The sequence below is a fragment of the Columba livia genome, chromosome 2 (genome assembly GCF_036013475.1).
Source record: "Columba livia isolate bColLiv1 breed racing homer chromosome 2, bColLiv1.pat.W.v2, whole genome shotgun sequence".
Lineage (NCBI taxonomy): Eukaryota > Metazoa > Chordata > Aves > Columbiformes > Columbidae > Columba > Columba livia.
In genome coordinates, this window is record NC_088603.1 from 134,148,359 (window position 1) to 134,165,951 (window position 17,593).

The window sequence follows — 17,593 nt, forward strand, 5'->3', positions numbered from 1 at the left end:
ATTTTAAACACCTCCAGGCTTAGTGAATCCACCACTGCCCTGGGCAGCCTGTCCTAATGCCGGGGCGGGTGGCAGCCGCCCCTGTCCCTTCACCAGCCCCTTCACCTCACCAGCCTCTTCCCCTCAGCAGCCCTTCCCAGCGCAGCCCCCGCTGGGCTGCTTTCCCCACAGCCCCAGGTGGCCAGGCCAGCTGGGGAGCCAGGCTGGGTCCCACCTGCTGATCCACGCCGGGATCGCCCCCTGCACACCCCACACACAGCGGGACCCCCGCAACTCCCGTCCCCTGCGGGCGGCTCTGAGGAGAATCCCCCGAGCGCCCCACGGCGGGGCGGCGGGCGGGCACTGCCGGCAGCGCGGCAATCCCCACAGCTCTCCCCGCCCCCGCCGGCCGGGACCCCGCTGTCACAGCCGGCCCGCCGGCGGCGGGGAAGGGCATGGAGTTGGCGGGAGTCTATAAAAAGCCGCCGTGAGACGAGGCCACCGTCCTGCCAGAGCCGCCGGGAGAGGCTGAGGCTCAGCGCCGGGCGCGGCGGCGGCACCATGATCAACCCCAACTACTACCCGTGGGGCTACGACAGCGACAACGGTGAGTGGGAGCACAGGTTTAAAACCCAGTGCTAGGTTAGCCCTGGTGCAGGAGAAGCAGTGCCCGTGTGTGCCCCTGTGTCACGTGAAGGTCTTGTTAAAACCATTACAATAATTAAATCTACATTTCAAATTTTTGTCCTCTTCAGACATCCGTGGCATTTTCTCTGGCCACATAGGTACATGGTGGCACGGTTGAATCTTTAGGTGTATCCCATCATATTTCCAGCCACTGCTGGATTTGGAACATACACCTCCCGTTTCCTTCTCTGCTGTGTTGTCAGTCTTCCTGAGGCTGCTATGAGAGTTTTGGTTCAGTCAAATTACTTTCAGTACCTAATATTCCAATACAATGATCTAATTACTTTTTATACAATGAAACTTTTGACAGGTCACAATTAACAACCAGGTGACTAGTAGCCTACTTATTAGTAAATTTTATTGACGTTCTATAACTAAGCAAAGCCAAGCTTGCGTTTATTGTAATGCAAGTGTGATTCATACCTAACTGGAAAAGGTTTTCAAGATATTTCTCTGTATTCTTTTTAGGACCAGATCAGTGGCACAAGAATTACCCAATCGCCAAAGGACGCCATCAGTCACCTATTGAAATAAATAACAAAGAAGTGCATTATGATCGCTCCCTACTACCGTGGTTTGCTAGTTATGATCCTGGTGCAGCTAAAACCATCCTCAATAATGGGAAAACCTGCAGAGTTGTATTTGACGATTCTTTCGATAGATCAGGTTAGTTTTGTTTCCATCTCAAGCTCTCATTAGATATGAGTGGTTGTTTCTCCAGTTGCTTGGAAGATAGACCCTGCTATGAATGCTCATGGCTGTCAGGAGGCCTACATGTACTGCCTGCGTGTGATGTACAGGTTTCTGTGACTCCAGTGCCCTGCACAACTGGTGGGAAAGGCCTGTGACTACTTCTAAAAGTCCATAGGTTAAATCCTAGGGGGTAGAGAGAGCTGCAAAGAAGCTTGCTGCAGGATGTATTCAGGTATAAGGCAAATTTCTGCACTTACAAAGGCCATTGCAGTTGTGTTGCTTTCCAAGAGTGTGGAGTCCAGGCTTTGCCTCTGAGAACTGAGTTTCTCCATTCAAGGCTATTTGAGATCCCCATCTCTTTTTACTGTGTATATGGCTGAAGGTACAGTATTTGAAAACTGTACCCATACAATTTCTGATAAATGAAGCAATGAACCAGATGTTTGCCACAAAGCCACGGTATTTAATCAGTTAAAACTCCCCTGGGCATTCATGAAATTTTCTCTTAATGAGGATTATAGGACTGAGAAATTACAGTGTTTCAGCTTTAATGTCCAAAATCTTTTATCCATTCGTAGTTATGACAACATGCAATGTGCCGCATATATATTGCATAGCTTTTAAGAGATAGTGAGTTACATATTTTGAAGAGATATGTCTGTTCTGTTTAACAGGTGCTAGAAGTATTTAGTTTCTGTTGGCAGAACCACTGACATTTCATGTTAATACTGCTGGCTATATTTCAAAGGAAAAAATGTTACTAAAAGAAGTATGAAGTTGCATTAGTACTGAGATAAAAAGGAAAAAAACAAATGTATACCTCACTCTTTATTCTTGTATCAAGGTCAACAGAATTGTTTATAGTACATGGGATGGCAAGAAAAGGAAAATGAAACGTCAGTTTCAGAAAATATTGAAAATTCTGTCTTTTATGGTGTACAGACTTATTTCTTAACTGCATTAAAAATTCTAATTTCTATTACAATATAATTAGGATTGACAGCTGTAATTACTGGGAGGAATTTTACTAGTCTGTTGATTGATCTTAAATACCTATGGGCATGGATTTAATGTAATGGATTTTTAACGAATGACTTGAGTTTCATGAGAGATGAGGATCAAAATATATATAGGCTGGACTGGCTAGTGCACCATCAAGACTCACAAATGACTATGCAGTCAAGACTCTGATTAGTTTTCTAGCAAAGTGGGAATCTTTAGTGTTATTTGAATAAAAATATTATTAATGTCACATAACACGATACATCAGTAAAGAGATGTAGCTGTGGCATATGAGGAGACCTCCATGACCATCACTTACCATTTTTTACCATCTGTGTTATTTGTTGAGCAGCATCAAATTTATCAATGGTTGCATCTTCATCAGAAATGTCAAAATAATTATTGTTATATTTACTCAGATTTTGCACAGGAATGAGTATTTAGGCACAGCATTCTGCAGCACGGATGCAGCAGTGTGGCCACAAAGAGCAGAATGCTTTGGAATGTTCTGAATTTTTTTTCAGATGAACTACTCAGTAACGGTTGTGTTCTGATCTCAGAAATATAAAGTGACTCACTGGAAAAAAAGTAGGTGTATTTCTCAACTCTTTGAAGGCAAGAAATGTTCAGTGTTTATTGTTATGTCTCCTTTGTTATACCATTGCCTGCAGAGTCTGTGGGTGTTGTTCCTTCTCTAACATAATATTAATTGCAGGACGAATTCCACTGTGTATACTCCTACTGACTTGAGCATGTTTTAAGTTTATTAGGATATGCACAGTGACTTATTTTTTGTGTCAAGGAACCACCTGCTGCATAATACATATATAATAGCAATCATATCGGAATGAAGCTTTTGTTCCTTTGGAACAAAGACTGTCTATCTGTCTATCTATCTATCACTCGGTCTTTCTGTCTGAACTATTTCTGAGTTAACCAGAAAACTAAGGGCTTCCTTTATTTTCCCAACTTTTTCAGCTAGAGTGGTCATACCCATATCTGTAGCCATATGTAGATTTTCATTATTGATACATTAAATACACTGCTGAATAAATTGCAAAGGTGAGTGATAAAATGAATTTGGACGTCTCTGAGTTTCACTTCCATTGTGTCTTCTCTGCCAGGAATGTTTTGAATATTCACCATTGGGACAATTAAATTCAAACTATTAGAAAGAAGCTTCCAGGAAAAGTGCTATCCAATGTAATTGACATATTATCTTTGAAAAGGCCTTATTGGTGTTATCTTTGGAGTTAGTCCAGTGGAAAGAACTGGAGAATTCATCTCCAGCTGTTTATAAAGTCTGGTGGGCTTTAAGAATCTGCAATACAACCGAAGGCTTTGATGACAGATATTTACTTTAGGAGCTGAGTAACGCCTCTGCTGCCTGTCTGTACGCATTAATGGGTTGTTGTGGACTCTGTTGCCTGTCTCACCATAGCTGTGTAGAAGAAGGACCTTAGGCACTGCGAAATCATTGCAGCAGGAGGCTGGAGTCTCAAAATCCAGGGAAGAGCTGGGAAGTGAAATCCAAACCTCCTCGGTAGGTGTGTCACCTTGTGATGGCCGCAATAAAGCCCATACCAGAACTTGAGTACTTTGGCAGCCTACCTCTGCAATGCCTGAATGGCTACTCGGATACTCTTTTAGATCCAATAGCGACTCTGAGTTTGTTTTGAATCAGGACTGCAATCTTATTTCTACTTGGACTGTCCATTTGCTTTTAAAATTCCAAAAATATTTGTGCCAGGGAAGTGTCCTGAGACAGCCTAACTGGTGGGGTCGCTGCATGATGGTGTATGAGATCCATAGCTTGTAACTTCCTTACAATTTATAACTCTTTGGTTTTCTTTATAATACCTGTGGATAGATGGCTAGGTCAAAACATTAAATCATTTGGTAAACAGTAAAGATAAATAAGTCTTGTACTGGGACCCAGACACAGCAGCTGGGGAGAGACATAGTAAGGCAATATCAAAGGGGTGCCTTCCTTCATCTTCTCACTTTGTCTGTTTTTGTTATCTCCTTGACACTTTCTGTAGAAATTTGTCAGTCAAACAGGTTGCTACTTCTCTTTTTACTGACTTTTTGATGGATGACATTTAAGGGCTTGGAGTACCTCAGTGCAGGCACACTTTCTTACAAGGTTACCTTGATGCTATTTGCAGAATCTTTGAATTTCTTGTCAAAGGAATGTGTGCCTTTGGAAGTGAATGATGAAAAAAAAAATTAGAGAGGCTATTACTGTAAGCAGTGAAAGCTTGTTGGTTTATCGGTCTCTTTTAGCATGACTGGTGCTTGTGGTCAGCATTTCCTAGAACACCACTTTGTGATACTTTGCACAGCGCAAAATGCAGCAAAGTTAAATTCTTCTGCAGTGTTTTACACATCTGCCATTTGTAGTGTCTGCATGAGGGAATGGAGTATAGTCTTGCATCTGGGCAGGAACAACCCCAGGTTCCAGTATAAGTTGGAGAATGACCAGTTGTAGAGCAGTGTAGGGGCAAGTGTAGGGGAAAGGGACATGTGGGTTCTGGTGGACAGCAGGATGACCATGAGCCAGCACTGTGCCCTTGTGGCCAAGAGGGCCAATAGCATCCTGGGGTGTATTAGAAGGGGGGTGGTTAGTAGGTCGAAAGAGGTTCTCTTCCCCCTCTACTCTGCTCTGGTGAGACCACACCTGGAATATTGCGTCCAGTTCTGGGCCCCTCAGTTCCAGAAGGACAGGGAACTGCTGGAGAGAGTCCAGCGCAGGGCAACAAAGGTGATTAAGGGAGTGGAGCATCTCCCTTATGAGGAAAGGCTGAGGGAGCCGAGTCTCTTTAGCTTGGAGGAGTAGGGAGGCTGAGGGGTGACTTCATTAACGTTTATACATATGTAAAGGGTGAGTGTCACGAGGATGGAGCCGGGCTCTTCTCGGTGACAACCAATGATAGGACAAGGGGAAATGGGTGCAAACTGGAACACAGGAGGTTCCACTTAAATTTGAGAAGAAACTTCTTCACGGTGAGGGTGACAAAACACTGGAACAGGCTGCCCAGGGGGGGTTGTGGAGTCTCCTACTCTGGAGACATTCAAAACCCACCTGGACACATTCCTGTGTAGCCTCATCTAGGTGTTCCTGCTCCGGCAGGGGGATTGGACTAGATGATCTTTTGAGGTCCCTTCCAATCCCTAACATTCTGTGATTTTGTGATTCTGTGTTAATACGAGCCCTGGGGACCTGGGGCACAGGGGATTCAGGAGCTGGGTTTCTGTTAACTGAACCTCTATGCGATTGTTAGAGAGGAATATTCATGACCAGTCAAGGGCCTGCTGAGGCTGCAGTTCTGCTGTGGGCTGTCAGTTTTCTGCCCCTGGAGATGGGGATTTCAGCCCTGCTGTAGGTCACCAAGATGATGCGGGAGCTTGCTGGTGAACAGGCTCTGCTCAGTGGACATGACACTGGAAAAGGTGTCTTGCAGGGTAGGTGGCACACTGACAGAATTCTGTCAGACACTTCTGTTTTCCCCATGTGTCCCTGTAAGAGTACAAAGTCCAAATACAAACAAAAGTCATTCTTCTGCATATGTATTCAGTGTTCTTTTGTAAGTGTTTTGCAGTAGGAGAGCCTTAAAACTGAGTGTCAGATATTTAAGGTGACCATTTCCAGTGTAACAATTATTAGAATAATTCCAGTATAAAAGCTCCCTGTAAACAAATGAAAATAAAGTTATATTTTAGTACCACTAAAAACACTGAAAAGTAATTTAAAGATACCTCATATTCTTTTTCAAACTGGTATATGGATGTGTATTTATTTGTGTTAGTATTTTCTGAAAACAAAAAACCAAGAGGATAAAGATAACTTTAGAATTCTGCCTCCAAGCCACATGTTTTAAAAAAATTAAAGATTTCTTTTACTAACTTTGAGCTATGCAGACATAGTTTGGGATTTTTCATGTCTTAGATATTGGACGACTTCATTCTTGTAACTGTTTCATTTACCTTTTTTAAAGCATAGGGAAATTTCTTTTACTTATGTTGATGTTTCAGGTATTTCTATGAAAAAAAACACCATTTTGTCCTTCAGGAGATGTTGCTCTATAGGAGATGTTACTCTATAGTCTCTGCATCAATCTGTTCGCTTAAAGTGTGCTCAGTAAAAGCTACTCTCTATTTATAGATGAGTGGAGCAGGATTGTGCTGGCATGAGGTGATGCAGAGCTTCACCTAATGCCCAATTGAAAATGTCTGCTGATGGCCCATCAGTGGAAATAATGACATGTTTTTACCTTAAACTGGATTATTTGGTCTTGCAGATCTATTTTAATGGAGAATTGATGGCCTTGTCAGCTACTACTGTTACTGTGTCTGTCGGCCACAGTACTGAAATGTCTGCAGGAACAAGTAAAGGGAATTTCTTGAGAATAAGAGCTTGCTCTTAAAGTTCAGTAAAGCATACTCTTAGTACTTTATTTCTTGGGTAGATCATGGATTTCATTCCTTTTTGTTTTCAGATTTAAGGATATTTTTCTTTAGCATATAAAGACCTGTTCTTGGAAGCTGCCGAATTGTTTATAAGAATGCTGTAGCTTCTGTCTCCAAATAAAGTGAATGAGAATTGATTACTAATGAATATTTGGTGAATGTGAAGAAGTTCTTTCATTTCTATTGTGGGATCCTTTCAAATACACCACCTTCATTTGGTATATAATGTAAAAATGTTAAGATTATTTAGAGTACAGGGTATTGGTCATCACAGGCTGAACTTTTCTTTAGGAAATTACTTTGTATTCTCAGTGATTGTTTTTCTTGGTCATTTGCTGTTTTCTTTCTCCTCTTCCACAGCCGGAGAGAGCAGCCATTATAGCAGAAGCAGCACCAGTAATTTCAGAGATTTTTTAAACAAATAAGTTGTAGCTTGCAGTAAGAGACACAATTTGTAGCATTTTGTGGGAATTGTGGGAACGTTTATCATCTGGCACTTCAGTAACTGATCTTAATCATGGCTATTTTTGTGTGCTTTGATATAGGCAGATGTTAGAATGAATTCAGGGGGAGACTGACACCTAAATTTAGGTGTCTTATGTGGGCTTTTCAACGTAGGTGGGTTATGTCTTTAAACTCCCAATCTGGTCAAGAGATGGAGTCACACTTAATCAATGGAGTCCAAAGAGCAATTCAGGTCACCATCTGTTGAGCATCTGCCTTAGGCAAGCAGAATTGCTCTAGAGGCTTGACTCTTCTAATTAGGGTCTTATTTCAGCTACCCAAACATTGGCATCTCATGCCATTTTTGATAACCTAATCTATTTTGCCTTGTCTCCAGACACTGCTTTAGAAAAATATGGTTCTACAGATCTTATGTCACACCTTCCAGTCCTGTTCAGGTGTCTTTGGAATATCCCAGAAGTTACTACATGCACATTTATACAGCTGAATTAAAACAATTATCTCTATTGTCTATAATGGAAGCCTAGAAAGAAATAATTTTCATCTGCCTGTAAGTACATATAGCTGAAGATGGCTGCCTGAAGTGCTGCTAAAATCAGTGCAGGTTTCCAAGAGGTACTCAGTACTTAGGATGTAGAACATCTGTATAGTAAATATTTATGTAAATACTTTAAAAATATGTATATTTCTTTATAAAAAATTGGAAGATACCCGAGTCTAATGCTGATGCAGATTATCACTTGCAGTGCTGAGAGGTGGGCCACTTGCAGGAGTCTACAGGCTGCGTCAGCTGCACTTTCATTGGGGTTCATCTGATGACCATGGCTCTGAGCATGTTGTGAATGGAATGAGATATGCAGGAGAGGTAAGACTCATCACTTTTTACTTTAGAATAGGGTGTAAAATAACATTTGTAATTATCATCCAGGTGGAACAAAATTTGTCATTTGACTGCTCTTCAAGGAGTTCTTTCTATTAACTTCATTTGTTTGTGACATTTTCTTCTTACTCCCATCAATTTTTGTAAATGTGAATCAGGTTGAACCAATTGTCACAGCAGAAGAAAATTACTATGTGAAACAAAAGCTTCCATGTTCTCACACCCACGTGATTTAAAACACAAAACAGCAAGACTGAGTTGCTGAGAAGCACCGCAAACTTATTAAAACAGTATTCTGAAAGTATAGTATTATATCAGAAGTATAAAATTGTGGCAACAGAGAGGAGGAAGAATGTGTTACCTTGATATTCTACCACTTCAGGATTGTAAGAAAGATGAAAACTGTAGATTAATAATGTACATACCTTATCATCATACGGATTCTTTGCTAGAATTGCTGTAATTTGAAAGCCAAATGCAAATGGATCACATATCAGCAGATGACTTTGAACTTCATATTCTACCTGCTTACTCAAGCATCTTTTTTATGTGTTCTTCAGCTTTAAAATGAGATTTCTGTTCCTCTTTGCAATTTCTGTATTAAGATGTTTATAGTTTGTTACAAAGCAAATAGTAGTCTAAATGGTAATATATGGCTGATAAAACTCATCTATGAATTGCTGTCTTTTTTTTTGGAAGGCCTAATCCTAATTCTTTGTTGTCCCAAACTCTCTTGTGTATATGAAGAACTCTAAATTCAGCCTCTGATGGCTTACTATACAATAATGGATTTTTTTCTTCCTTTCCAGCTACATTTGTTACACTGGAATCCCAAATATAGTAATTACCTTGACGCTGTGAGAAGAACTGACGGAATAGCTGTTTTGGCCATATTTCTGCAAGTAAGTAGAAGCAGGCAACCCCTCTTTGTACTGCTGCTATCGAGTTTTCTATTCTTACAGAGTTTAAAAAGCAAAACCCTCTGAATATATTTTCTAGGGATGGTACCACATTGAAGGTCTTGACTTCCAGTAAGGCATGCTTTTCAAGTTATAGAGCATGAGTCATGTTATTTCAAGTGGTATCCAATACTACACACACTTGTCCCAGTAGCTCTTGTGTCACCGTGTGGTTGGTGGAAACTGTAAATCCAGATGTATTTGCGCCCGCTTTGGGGACACGATGTCAGGAGTGGCCCTCTGACCAACAGCAGCCAGCTGTCTTCTGTGCTAATCATGGACTCATTTCAAGGACAGGTGCCACTCATAGGCTTCTCATGAACTTTCTCCCAGACAAAATTAACTCATGGACAATACTTGTAATTCATATTTTCTAAAAATCCTTTTGCGGGCATGCAGTCTTAGCTTGAAATATTTGCCTTTGCTCTGTCTTATTTTATGAATATTGACTAGGGATAGAAAGATAGATGTCTGTGTTGAGATCAGCAGTTGCAAACAGTAATCAGACCATGAAATCTGGATTTTAAACTAGAATGAAACTTCCTAAATTCTGTACCTGCATCTGAATAGTTGTTTGTCTTTGTTAGGCTAAAATTCCATGTCAACATGAATAGCTGTACTGTGAAATTACCCATGTAATTTCCTTATTTGGATCACAATGTCTGTTGGGATACAGACAGAGAGTACAGACAGAAGACAGAGCTCACTCAGCTGGTAGGGGTGATTGGTTGGGCTAATGTATTTTAATTGTGTAGTTGCTATATGCTTAGATACACATATAATAATAGGAGAAAGAAGAAAACTAGTCAAGCAGAACTCTTTGCTTAGCTCACACTTTCTTCTTTACAGGTAGGGAAAACTCCCAAACCAGAGATGAAGAGAATTCTTGAAGAAATAAATGCTATCAAAACAAAGGTAATTAAGTTGGTCTTTTCATTACAGGAAGATAGCTGAAAATTCTCAGGGAAAAACCAACCAACCAACAACAAGAACAGAAACAAACAAACAAAACCCCAAAACTAAAAAAAAAAACCTAAACAAACAAACAAACAAACCAACAAAACAACAACCACAAAAAAAACCCACACACACAAAGCAACAACAACAACCAAACAAAAACAAACAAAAATATCCCCAAGAGGCATGAGTTTTCAAATTCTGCTCAGCAACATTGCCAGAATATACTTGTGGATAAAACCACAAGTAGCTTTTCCTTAACAAAAAAACATCCTTTCATCTGTTTACATGTGAGCCTTCTTTGGCTTTAGTGGGCCTTGTAATTTTGTAAAAACTGAGAGTTGTCTCAGCAGACTTCACTCACCTAAAAACTAGGCATGGAGTCTTATTCCCTGAGTGGTCAGTGGCAAAAGAAAGGCACCTTTGGAAATCGGGCAATTTGGTCTTGAAACAGGCTGCCTGATGGACCTCTGGAAATGCTACTGACTAGGCATCAGTGTCTCAGGTAACAGTATGTGATAAGAATCTCACAGTTCATAGGCTGTCTTGTTATCAGTGCAGATATTATAAACGTAGACTACCTTTCTCACTTCATTACATGGTGACCTAATCCAATACTCAGTAGACAGGCAGAATTTCCGTAAGAAAGAAGACCAGAAGGAAGAGTATTTCTGCACAGGAGTGAGTGAAGCACATTGGTACTGGATGCCACTTAACATAGGTTAGCTTAGGTACAAGAAGCAGCATCATGGAGTTGTATGTTGTGTTGTGCTTCTCTGGGCCCATCTGTGAGGGTCTTTTAGTCCTCTTATCTTTACATCATTATGTATTGTGTAGAAGTGTGCAGTTTCCTTAGTTTATACCTCTGAAGTATCTGAGTTTCTTAAAATACCAGAGCTCCACCTTTACCTAATCTTGACTAGAGCTGTTGAAGATTTTTCTGTTTTGTTTTGTTTTGTTTTTTAAGGGGAAAGAAGCACCTTTTCCAAACTTTGATCCTTCAATTCTTTTCCCTAAATCTCATGACTACTGGACATACCATGGGTCTTTCACTACTCCACCTTGCGAAGAGTGCATCACCTGGATTATTCTTAGAGAGCCTATCATAGTCAGCTCAGACCAGGTAAACTTCAAATAGATAATATTTTACCCACTTCTTTGTAGTTACATGCCATAATCTGATCATGCTCTTTTGACAAGGAAAATACTAGTCGAATTCTGTGAGAAACTGTATGATTAAAAGGACAGTGAAGAACTGAATGCTTTAAAAACTGCTTTGGATTCCGCAGGGAACCTGTAAAAGTCTTCAAAGGACTGCAGCCTAATATGTGCAATCAACCTGTTAGACACATCTCTTTATCTGTTTCTCTGTGACTCCTACACTAACTAATTGAGCAGAGATAATTACTTGCTCTACTTGGAACAGCTCATTATCTCCTAGCCCACATCAGACATTGTGGAGGTTTGAATCCACAGACATCACAACACAGTGTAGATGGTAAAGGTTTATAGCAGTTTGGAGTGTGACTGAGAGCAAGCAGTAGTTACTAACTCCCGTACAAAGTTAGCGCTCGCCGGGGCAAGAGACCTCTTGCAATATCAGCTAAAGAAAAGAGTAGTTTTGTTTCCCAGTCCCTGTGTTCCCACGATGTTAACTCTTGCTAGTAGGAAAGGATGGAGCTGGATGTGGCTTACACCTTTTATTTTACACAGAACTCAAAACACTGCATTATACCAAGAACAAACATAGGAAAGCTCAAGTCATTAACTTATATTTTCGTGCAACCATTTAAATCAGAATTCTGACACATTTAGCTAAAGCTTCTGCTAGCTTTGGATTAACAACTTTGATTATGCAGGATTTTTTCAACCATTTATATTGTCTCAAGCTTCATCATGTAAAGTATTCATTACCTAGTGTGATGAATGTTTGAGGGTAATCACTGGGCAAATTATGAGATAAAGCTGCTGTGAAAAAGTGACCATCTGCAGTGAAACACAGGTACCTTAGTGACATTGCACACTGAATGAAGCAGGAGGCCACTGTTCTCACCTAATGCAGCAGAGCATTTCCAACTTTTTGAACATTCTACTGTGCAAATTTGTCTCTTATAGCATGCTTCTTTCAAAAACATCTTTTACCAGAATACAAATTTAGTGAGATTGGTGATTCTGTCTGCCCCATGTTCTAGATGGCATCATGTAACCAAGAAAATTACAGAAGGGTTGTGTCAGGTGCTTGATACCCATGTTTCTGGAAGGTTTACCAGCTGAATTTTCACAAACATGAGCAGCATCAGATAACTATTATTTCTTGTTAATTTGAAAGCATTTTCTAGTCTCTTACCACAAAGAAGTGTTTCTTGTTAATCCTTATTCCCCATCAGTCCCATTTACAGTAATGTGAATGCCCTCTTTCATCACATTTCAGCCTATGATTCTACTCATACCACACAAGCCAGTTTTCTCATTAATCAAATGACTGACATATTATGTAGATATTATATGTAGATACTTCTCATTTTAGGCTCTTGAGGTGATAAGGTGTTTTGTTGTTTTGATTGATGTGTGTGTATCACACAAAAAAAATCTATTTTCTAGTACTTTGTATTTATGTGGCTCTTCATCTTTTAAATAATAGAACTCAAGTATGATGGGAACCTTAGCTGGCAAGAGATGAAATATGGTAATATATTCATATAATGTACAGCTTGAATTTTCTCAGCTTATTGAATTGATCTGCCTCCTGCTTCCTTGCCCATCTGAAAATTAAAATACATGGGCTATTTTGAAGCTGGTACTTGTGTGGAAGATACAAATATGCTCTGAGTGGTTTCCACAAAAAAATCTGCTTTGATGTTCATATTATAGAAGATCAACTACAGATTTTGGTGGGAAAAACTGAAGCCATTGCTGAGGATGTCTCATTTAAAATGTGTTTTTAAAGGAATGATTAATCACATCATTGAATCAGCTTCATGAAAAGATTTTTTGATTACTTCTGTATTTGGGTCAAGGCCCTTTTTTCAGCTTTTATGAAGTTAGTGAGTTTTGGGAAATGTACTGACCGTTCTCTGACTGGCCCTACTGTAGAAAAAGTGGAGCGTTTAAGGTAGAAAGAAAATTGCTACATATGGATGGGACATCAGCTCTTACCCTGAGAGAACAGCTTTTCAGGCAGAATTGACGGTATATTTGAGCTACTGTGTACAAATACAATAGACTTTCCTCACTCCAGAGTGCCTGCAGTCTAAATAATGTAGTCATAAAAGAGGATTGTGTTACCAATTATTTCTAATCCTAGAAAGTGTACTACCATGGCAGCCTCATTAGTAGTAATTATTTTAAATGCGCGTGCATTCACAGTGGATCACTTGGATGCTTTTGCAGTCAGATGGTAATAGTATATTAGCTGCAAGGATAAGTGCAGTCGCTGCGAATCAGTCCTCTGTGGGAAAAATCAATTCACTAGAAATCCCGTGAGATGTAGAGTGGGCAGCCCAGCTGCTCAGATTACTATCAATGAAAGGATTGGAATTTAACTATGGAATAATTCTGTCCAAGTGCAGACTAATTTTTTCACCTTTATGTAGCTGTAGCCTGAAAATATGCTTTTTGGTTTTTACCAAGTAGGGCAGATCTTCCACAAAAAACAGCAGTCTTCTCCAATAATACCTTATCAGTATTAACAAACTGATGAACTATTTTAATCTCCTACTGTTCCTGTACAAATTATTCTTCATCTGAAATCTGAAATTTAATTTCAGATGAATAATTGCACTTATGCATGTTGTATTGGTTATAAATGTGACCTCATCATTGTTCAGGCAAGCTGAGACAGCTGGCTTTCCTGAGTATGCAGTGAAGAGCAATGTTGAGATCCTGAGCTGGCTCAGTCTGTTAACTGGAATTAGTACAGTCACAGTGAACCTGGCTTTGACAGCCCAGACAGAAGTTCTGCTTCTATTGGCCTTGAACTCTGTACTGTAAAACGCAGACTCATCCGTGTATTGAAGCTCATTGTGAACAAAGTTGACGCTTGCAATGGACGGGGCTACGTTTGCATGTGTGCACATGGGGAAATGTCTGCGTCCTTTTCACAGTCAGCCATTCAAACAGGGAAGTGTAGGTGTCTGAATCATAGCTGATATGCTTTCTGTCTAGTGCTGTGCGTGGCAGTGACAACAAATAAACATAATGTATCTGTAACTGGGTGTATGTGTTACATCCTTTGAAAATCAAAAAGTGGTAGAGAAAGAGCATTACACAGTTTCGAAGAGTATGGGTAGAAATCTTATGGCATCCCTCAAAAAAAAACACCCGAGTTAAAAAAAATGGCCAAGGAGAGTCAAGCTGAAGATCCTGTTTACAAATAATTTGGAATCTTGATCAAGTCATTATGGAAATTTACATTCCTATTATTAATAATGGTCGTTTTTGTGTCACTGCGGCAGAACATATCCTCTGCTACAGACCCACCATGGAAATGAATGGTTAGTTTATATTTTAGCTTTAACACCTTGCCTTTCTAGAAGCTTCTTAATTAGACAGTAAGGCAGGGTTAGAGTAGGAGAGGTTTATTAGGGCATAGGCTGTTCTATTCACATTTTCTGAGGACTTCCCACAGTTTCTGTGGCTGCAAACTGTTCTGTAGACAGTTCATAAATGACAACACATTTTTCAATCCTGTTCAGATAGGATCCATTTTTTCTGTCTTGACTATTTCTAGGAATATTATTGCTAGGAAAAGAGCATGAGTACAGTTCTTGTGGTGGTGGGCTGAAGGACATCTTCACAACTTTGAAGGAGGCTTTCTCCTTGACTTCTTGGGCTGGGCAAACCTCCTTTGTTTAGCTGTTGGGCTATGGATTTGATCCCAAAGGATTTCCATTGTGACATTTCAATTTTGCTCTCCTGCAGATGGCAAAGCTCCGCAGCCTATCCAAGAATGCCGAGAATGAACCTGATCTCCCCCTGGTTGATAACTGGCGCCCGACTCAGCCTCGGTATTTCAGGATGGTGAGCGCATCATTCCTCTAGGGCCTGGCTCAAGTTGGGTGTCCCTGAGCGTGGTGACCTCTACAACCAAGAGGTGGTTTTGTTTTGTGTCCTCTGTTGCATTTAGACAGAACTCCAGCTGTAGGTCCAGAGGCTGAAACTTTGAGTCGTGAAATGTGAATTTCACTTTCAGAGGATGACATTTACCTAGGCAAATCCTGTCATTAAAAATGAAGTAGAGAATCTGTTTGCCTCTTCACAACAGCTTTAACATTAGCTTTTGTTAGTAGTACAAAGGAAGAAAGAAGATGGTACTAACAACTACAAAACCATGTGCTATTGCCCACACGTCCCTTGATGGTTGTGTGCTAAAGAGGTTGAAGTTAAGAGAGGTAATTGTTTTCAGCATAAGACTGTATTTTTCAGTAGTTGTTTCCAGCATTATCCATATCCTGCTCTGAGCTGCACCAGTTAATGCAGTTTCCAATTCTTGGAATTGAATGAGAGCTCTCTTTTGGTATTTGATACATAAAATAATAAAGGATAGACAATTTTTTCATTACCATTGATAAAAAACTAAATTTAACTTCTTAAAACAATGGACAAGTGAAGCAGAGGTCTATTTTGAAGACTGTGGTGAAACAGGTCTATTCTGAAAACTTCATTCACTGATTTATACATAGTTAAAACTTTGGAATGAGGGAAGAGCTGTTTCTGATTGTGTCATAACTGGTTGTCCATATTAAAAGACTAATGTGCATGTTAATGTTGTAGCAATCAAAGTGACATGGGTTTTGAGAATTTGGTCTTTGTATCCTGAATTTATGTTTTCTCCATGTGTGCAAGTGGCTTTTCTGTGTAAAAAGGGTGTTAAGACAGCAAGGGTTCTTAATCCTTTTAGTGTTTCTTTTGGAGACAGATTCTCACTTCATGTGCAAATGTAGTTGATACTGTTGTCAATAAGATTTGTGTATAAATACCTGAAAACACAGTTTGACTCTTCTGATCAAAATGCAGTTGACCAGGGTGTTCTTGTCCCTTGGTTTGGCACAAAGAACAATGAACCAGATTCATAAGCCTATGTTTGAAATAACAGTATTTCTGCATTAAAAACCCCAATAATAAAAAATATATTTACTTAAGAATTTTTGTTCTGTATTTTTTTTTCTGATTTTAGAAACATGTAAAATAACAGAATTTTAAGAAAGACTTGTCAGTGTCCTCTGTAATACACCTTCCTGGAAAATAATGATGGAAGGTATCTTTTTCAGATGTTTATTTGAACTACAAGAGTACTGAGAATACTTCATGCGACTGCAAGCAAGGAAATAGCATCTTAAATAGGCGACATCATTGAGACATCCACATGTGTTCTTTTAGTAAGATCACCCTGTTCTGAAACTGGCTTTTCTCATAATGTCATATGAATCAACCGCTTCGCAAGTTGATTGCACAGTGGAAAAGTTCATTCTGTATCTAAACCCATTAATCTGAATGGTAATTCACACTGAGCTCTGGAAGTACAAAGCAGCTGCTGCTCTGGAGGTGGCTGGACTCCCAGTGCTGTGTTCCAGGGCAGGAGGGTGTCACTGAGCTTGGGGATGAGATGGGTTGTGCTCCCTGTCTCCAGCTTGCCCACTGTGAAAGCTTTGGACTGTGTCCTCACTTTGCTTTCTTCCTTCAAATAGGTGGTGTTTCGCCTGGGAAACTTAATGCAGTCGTTGTTAGTATTTCCCAAATAATTTCCCAAATGGATTGCATTGTGCTGTTCATGTTTTCGCTTTTCATTTGTGAAATTATTCAGATGAGTTAACAGCAGTTTACCTTGCACCCACAGGTTGCTGACTTTGACACAGATTGTCTTACATCTACATGCTTCTACTTACTCAGATGAGTGATTTACACCAGCAAAGCCTATGCAGGTCCCTACCTAGGTTTGAAAACTTTTTTTTTTCTTTAAATACCTGATTAGATGTAATTTCTTCCCAGCTGGGTCATTCCAGGACAATTTTGGCTTTGTGTTTGACCACCAGTGCCCAACACAGTGTTAGCTGTAGGGGTTAGAATATGCTGCTGGATTGTGCTTTATACTTAAGAGGAAGGCTTAATCCATAAAGATTTCTTTATCTCATAAATGTCTAAGTAAATATCCAGAACAAATCAGGAGGTGTTCTGTATCTGGTAACTGATGTTACTCTGAACACAAATGCAAGTCACAGAACATCACTGACCATGCAGGACAGGGCTCCGATGGAATATCAGGTGCTTCCTGACTTGAGGTGAAAATGGCAATTTCCTGATGTGTGAAAATATCAGAAAACAATACTATAAACATATTTTTGCTTTCTACTCATTCTCCAGTCGATTTTGCAATGCATATCTGTTTATATGTTGCTTCATTAGAAAAAGGGATTTTGAAGCAAAAATTATATTTCTAAAATGTGCATTTTGCTGTGAATTACAATAGAAGTTATTTTATAATGTGTTTCATTAAACTAAGTTG

The 17,593-nt window shown here is 39.8% G+C and overlaps 1 protein-coding gene across 1 annotated transcript; it reads left to right on the top strand.

Moving 5' to 3' along the window:
* Window positions 1-392: 392 nt before the first annotated feature.
* On the top strand, window positions 393-16,235 carry LOC102085193 (carbonic anhydrase 3). The gene is made up of 7 exons (XM_005499468.4): window positions 393-586; window positions 1,135-1,332; window positions 8,043-8,161; window positions 8,986-9,078; window positions 9,985-10,050; window positions 11,060-11,215; window positions 15,013-16,235. The coding sequence occupies exons 1-7, from the start codon at window positions 541-543 to the stop codon at window positions 15,130-15,132; spliced, it is 798 nt and encodes a 265-aa protein (XP_005499525.2). The 5' UTR covers window positions 393-540; the 3' UTR covers window positions 15,133-16,235.
* The last annotated feature ends 1,358 nt before the right edge of the window (window positions 16,236-17,593 follow it).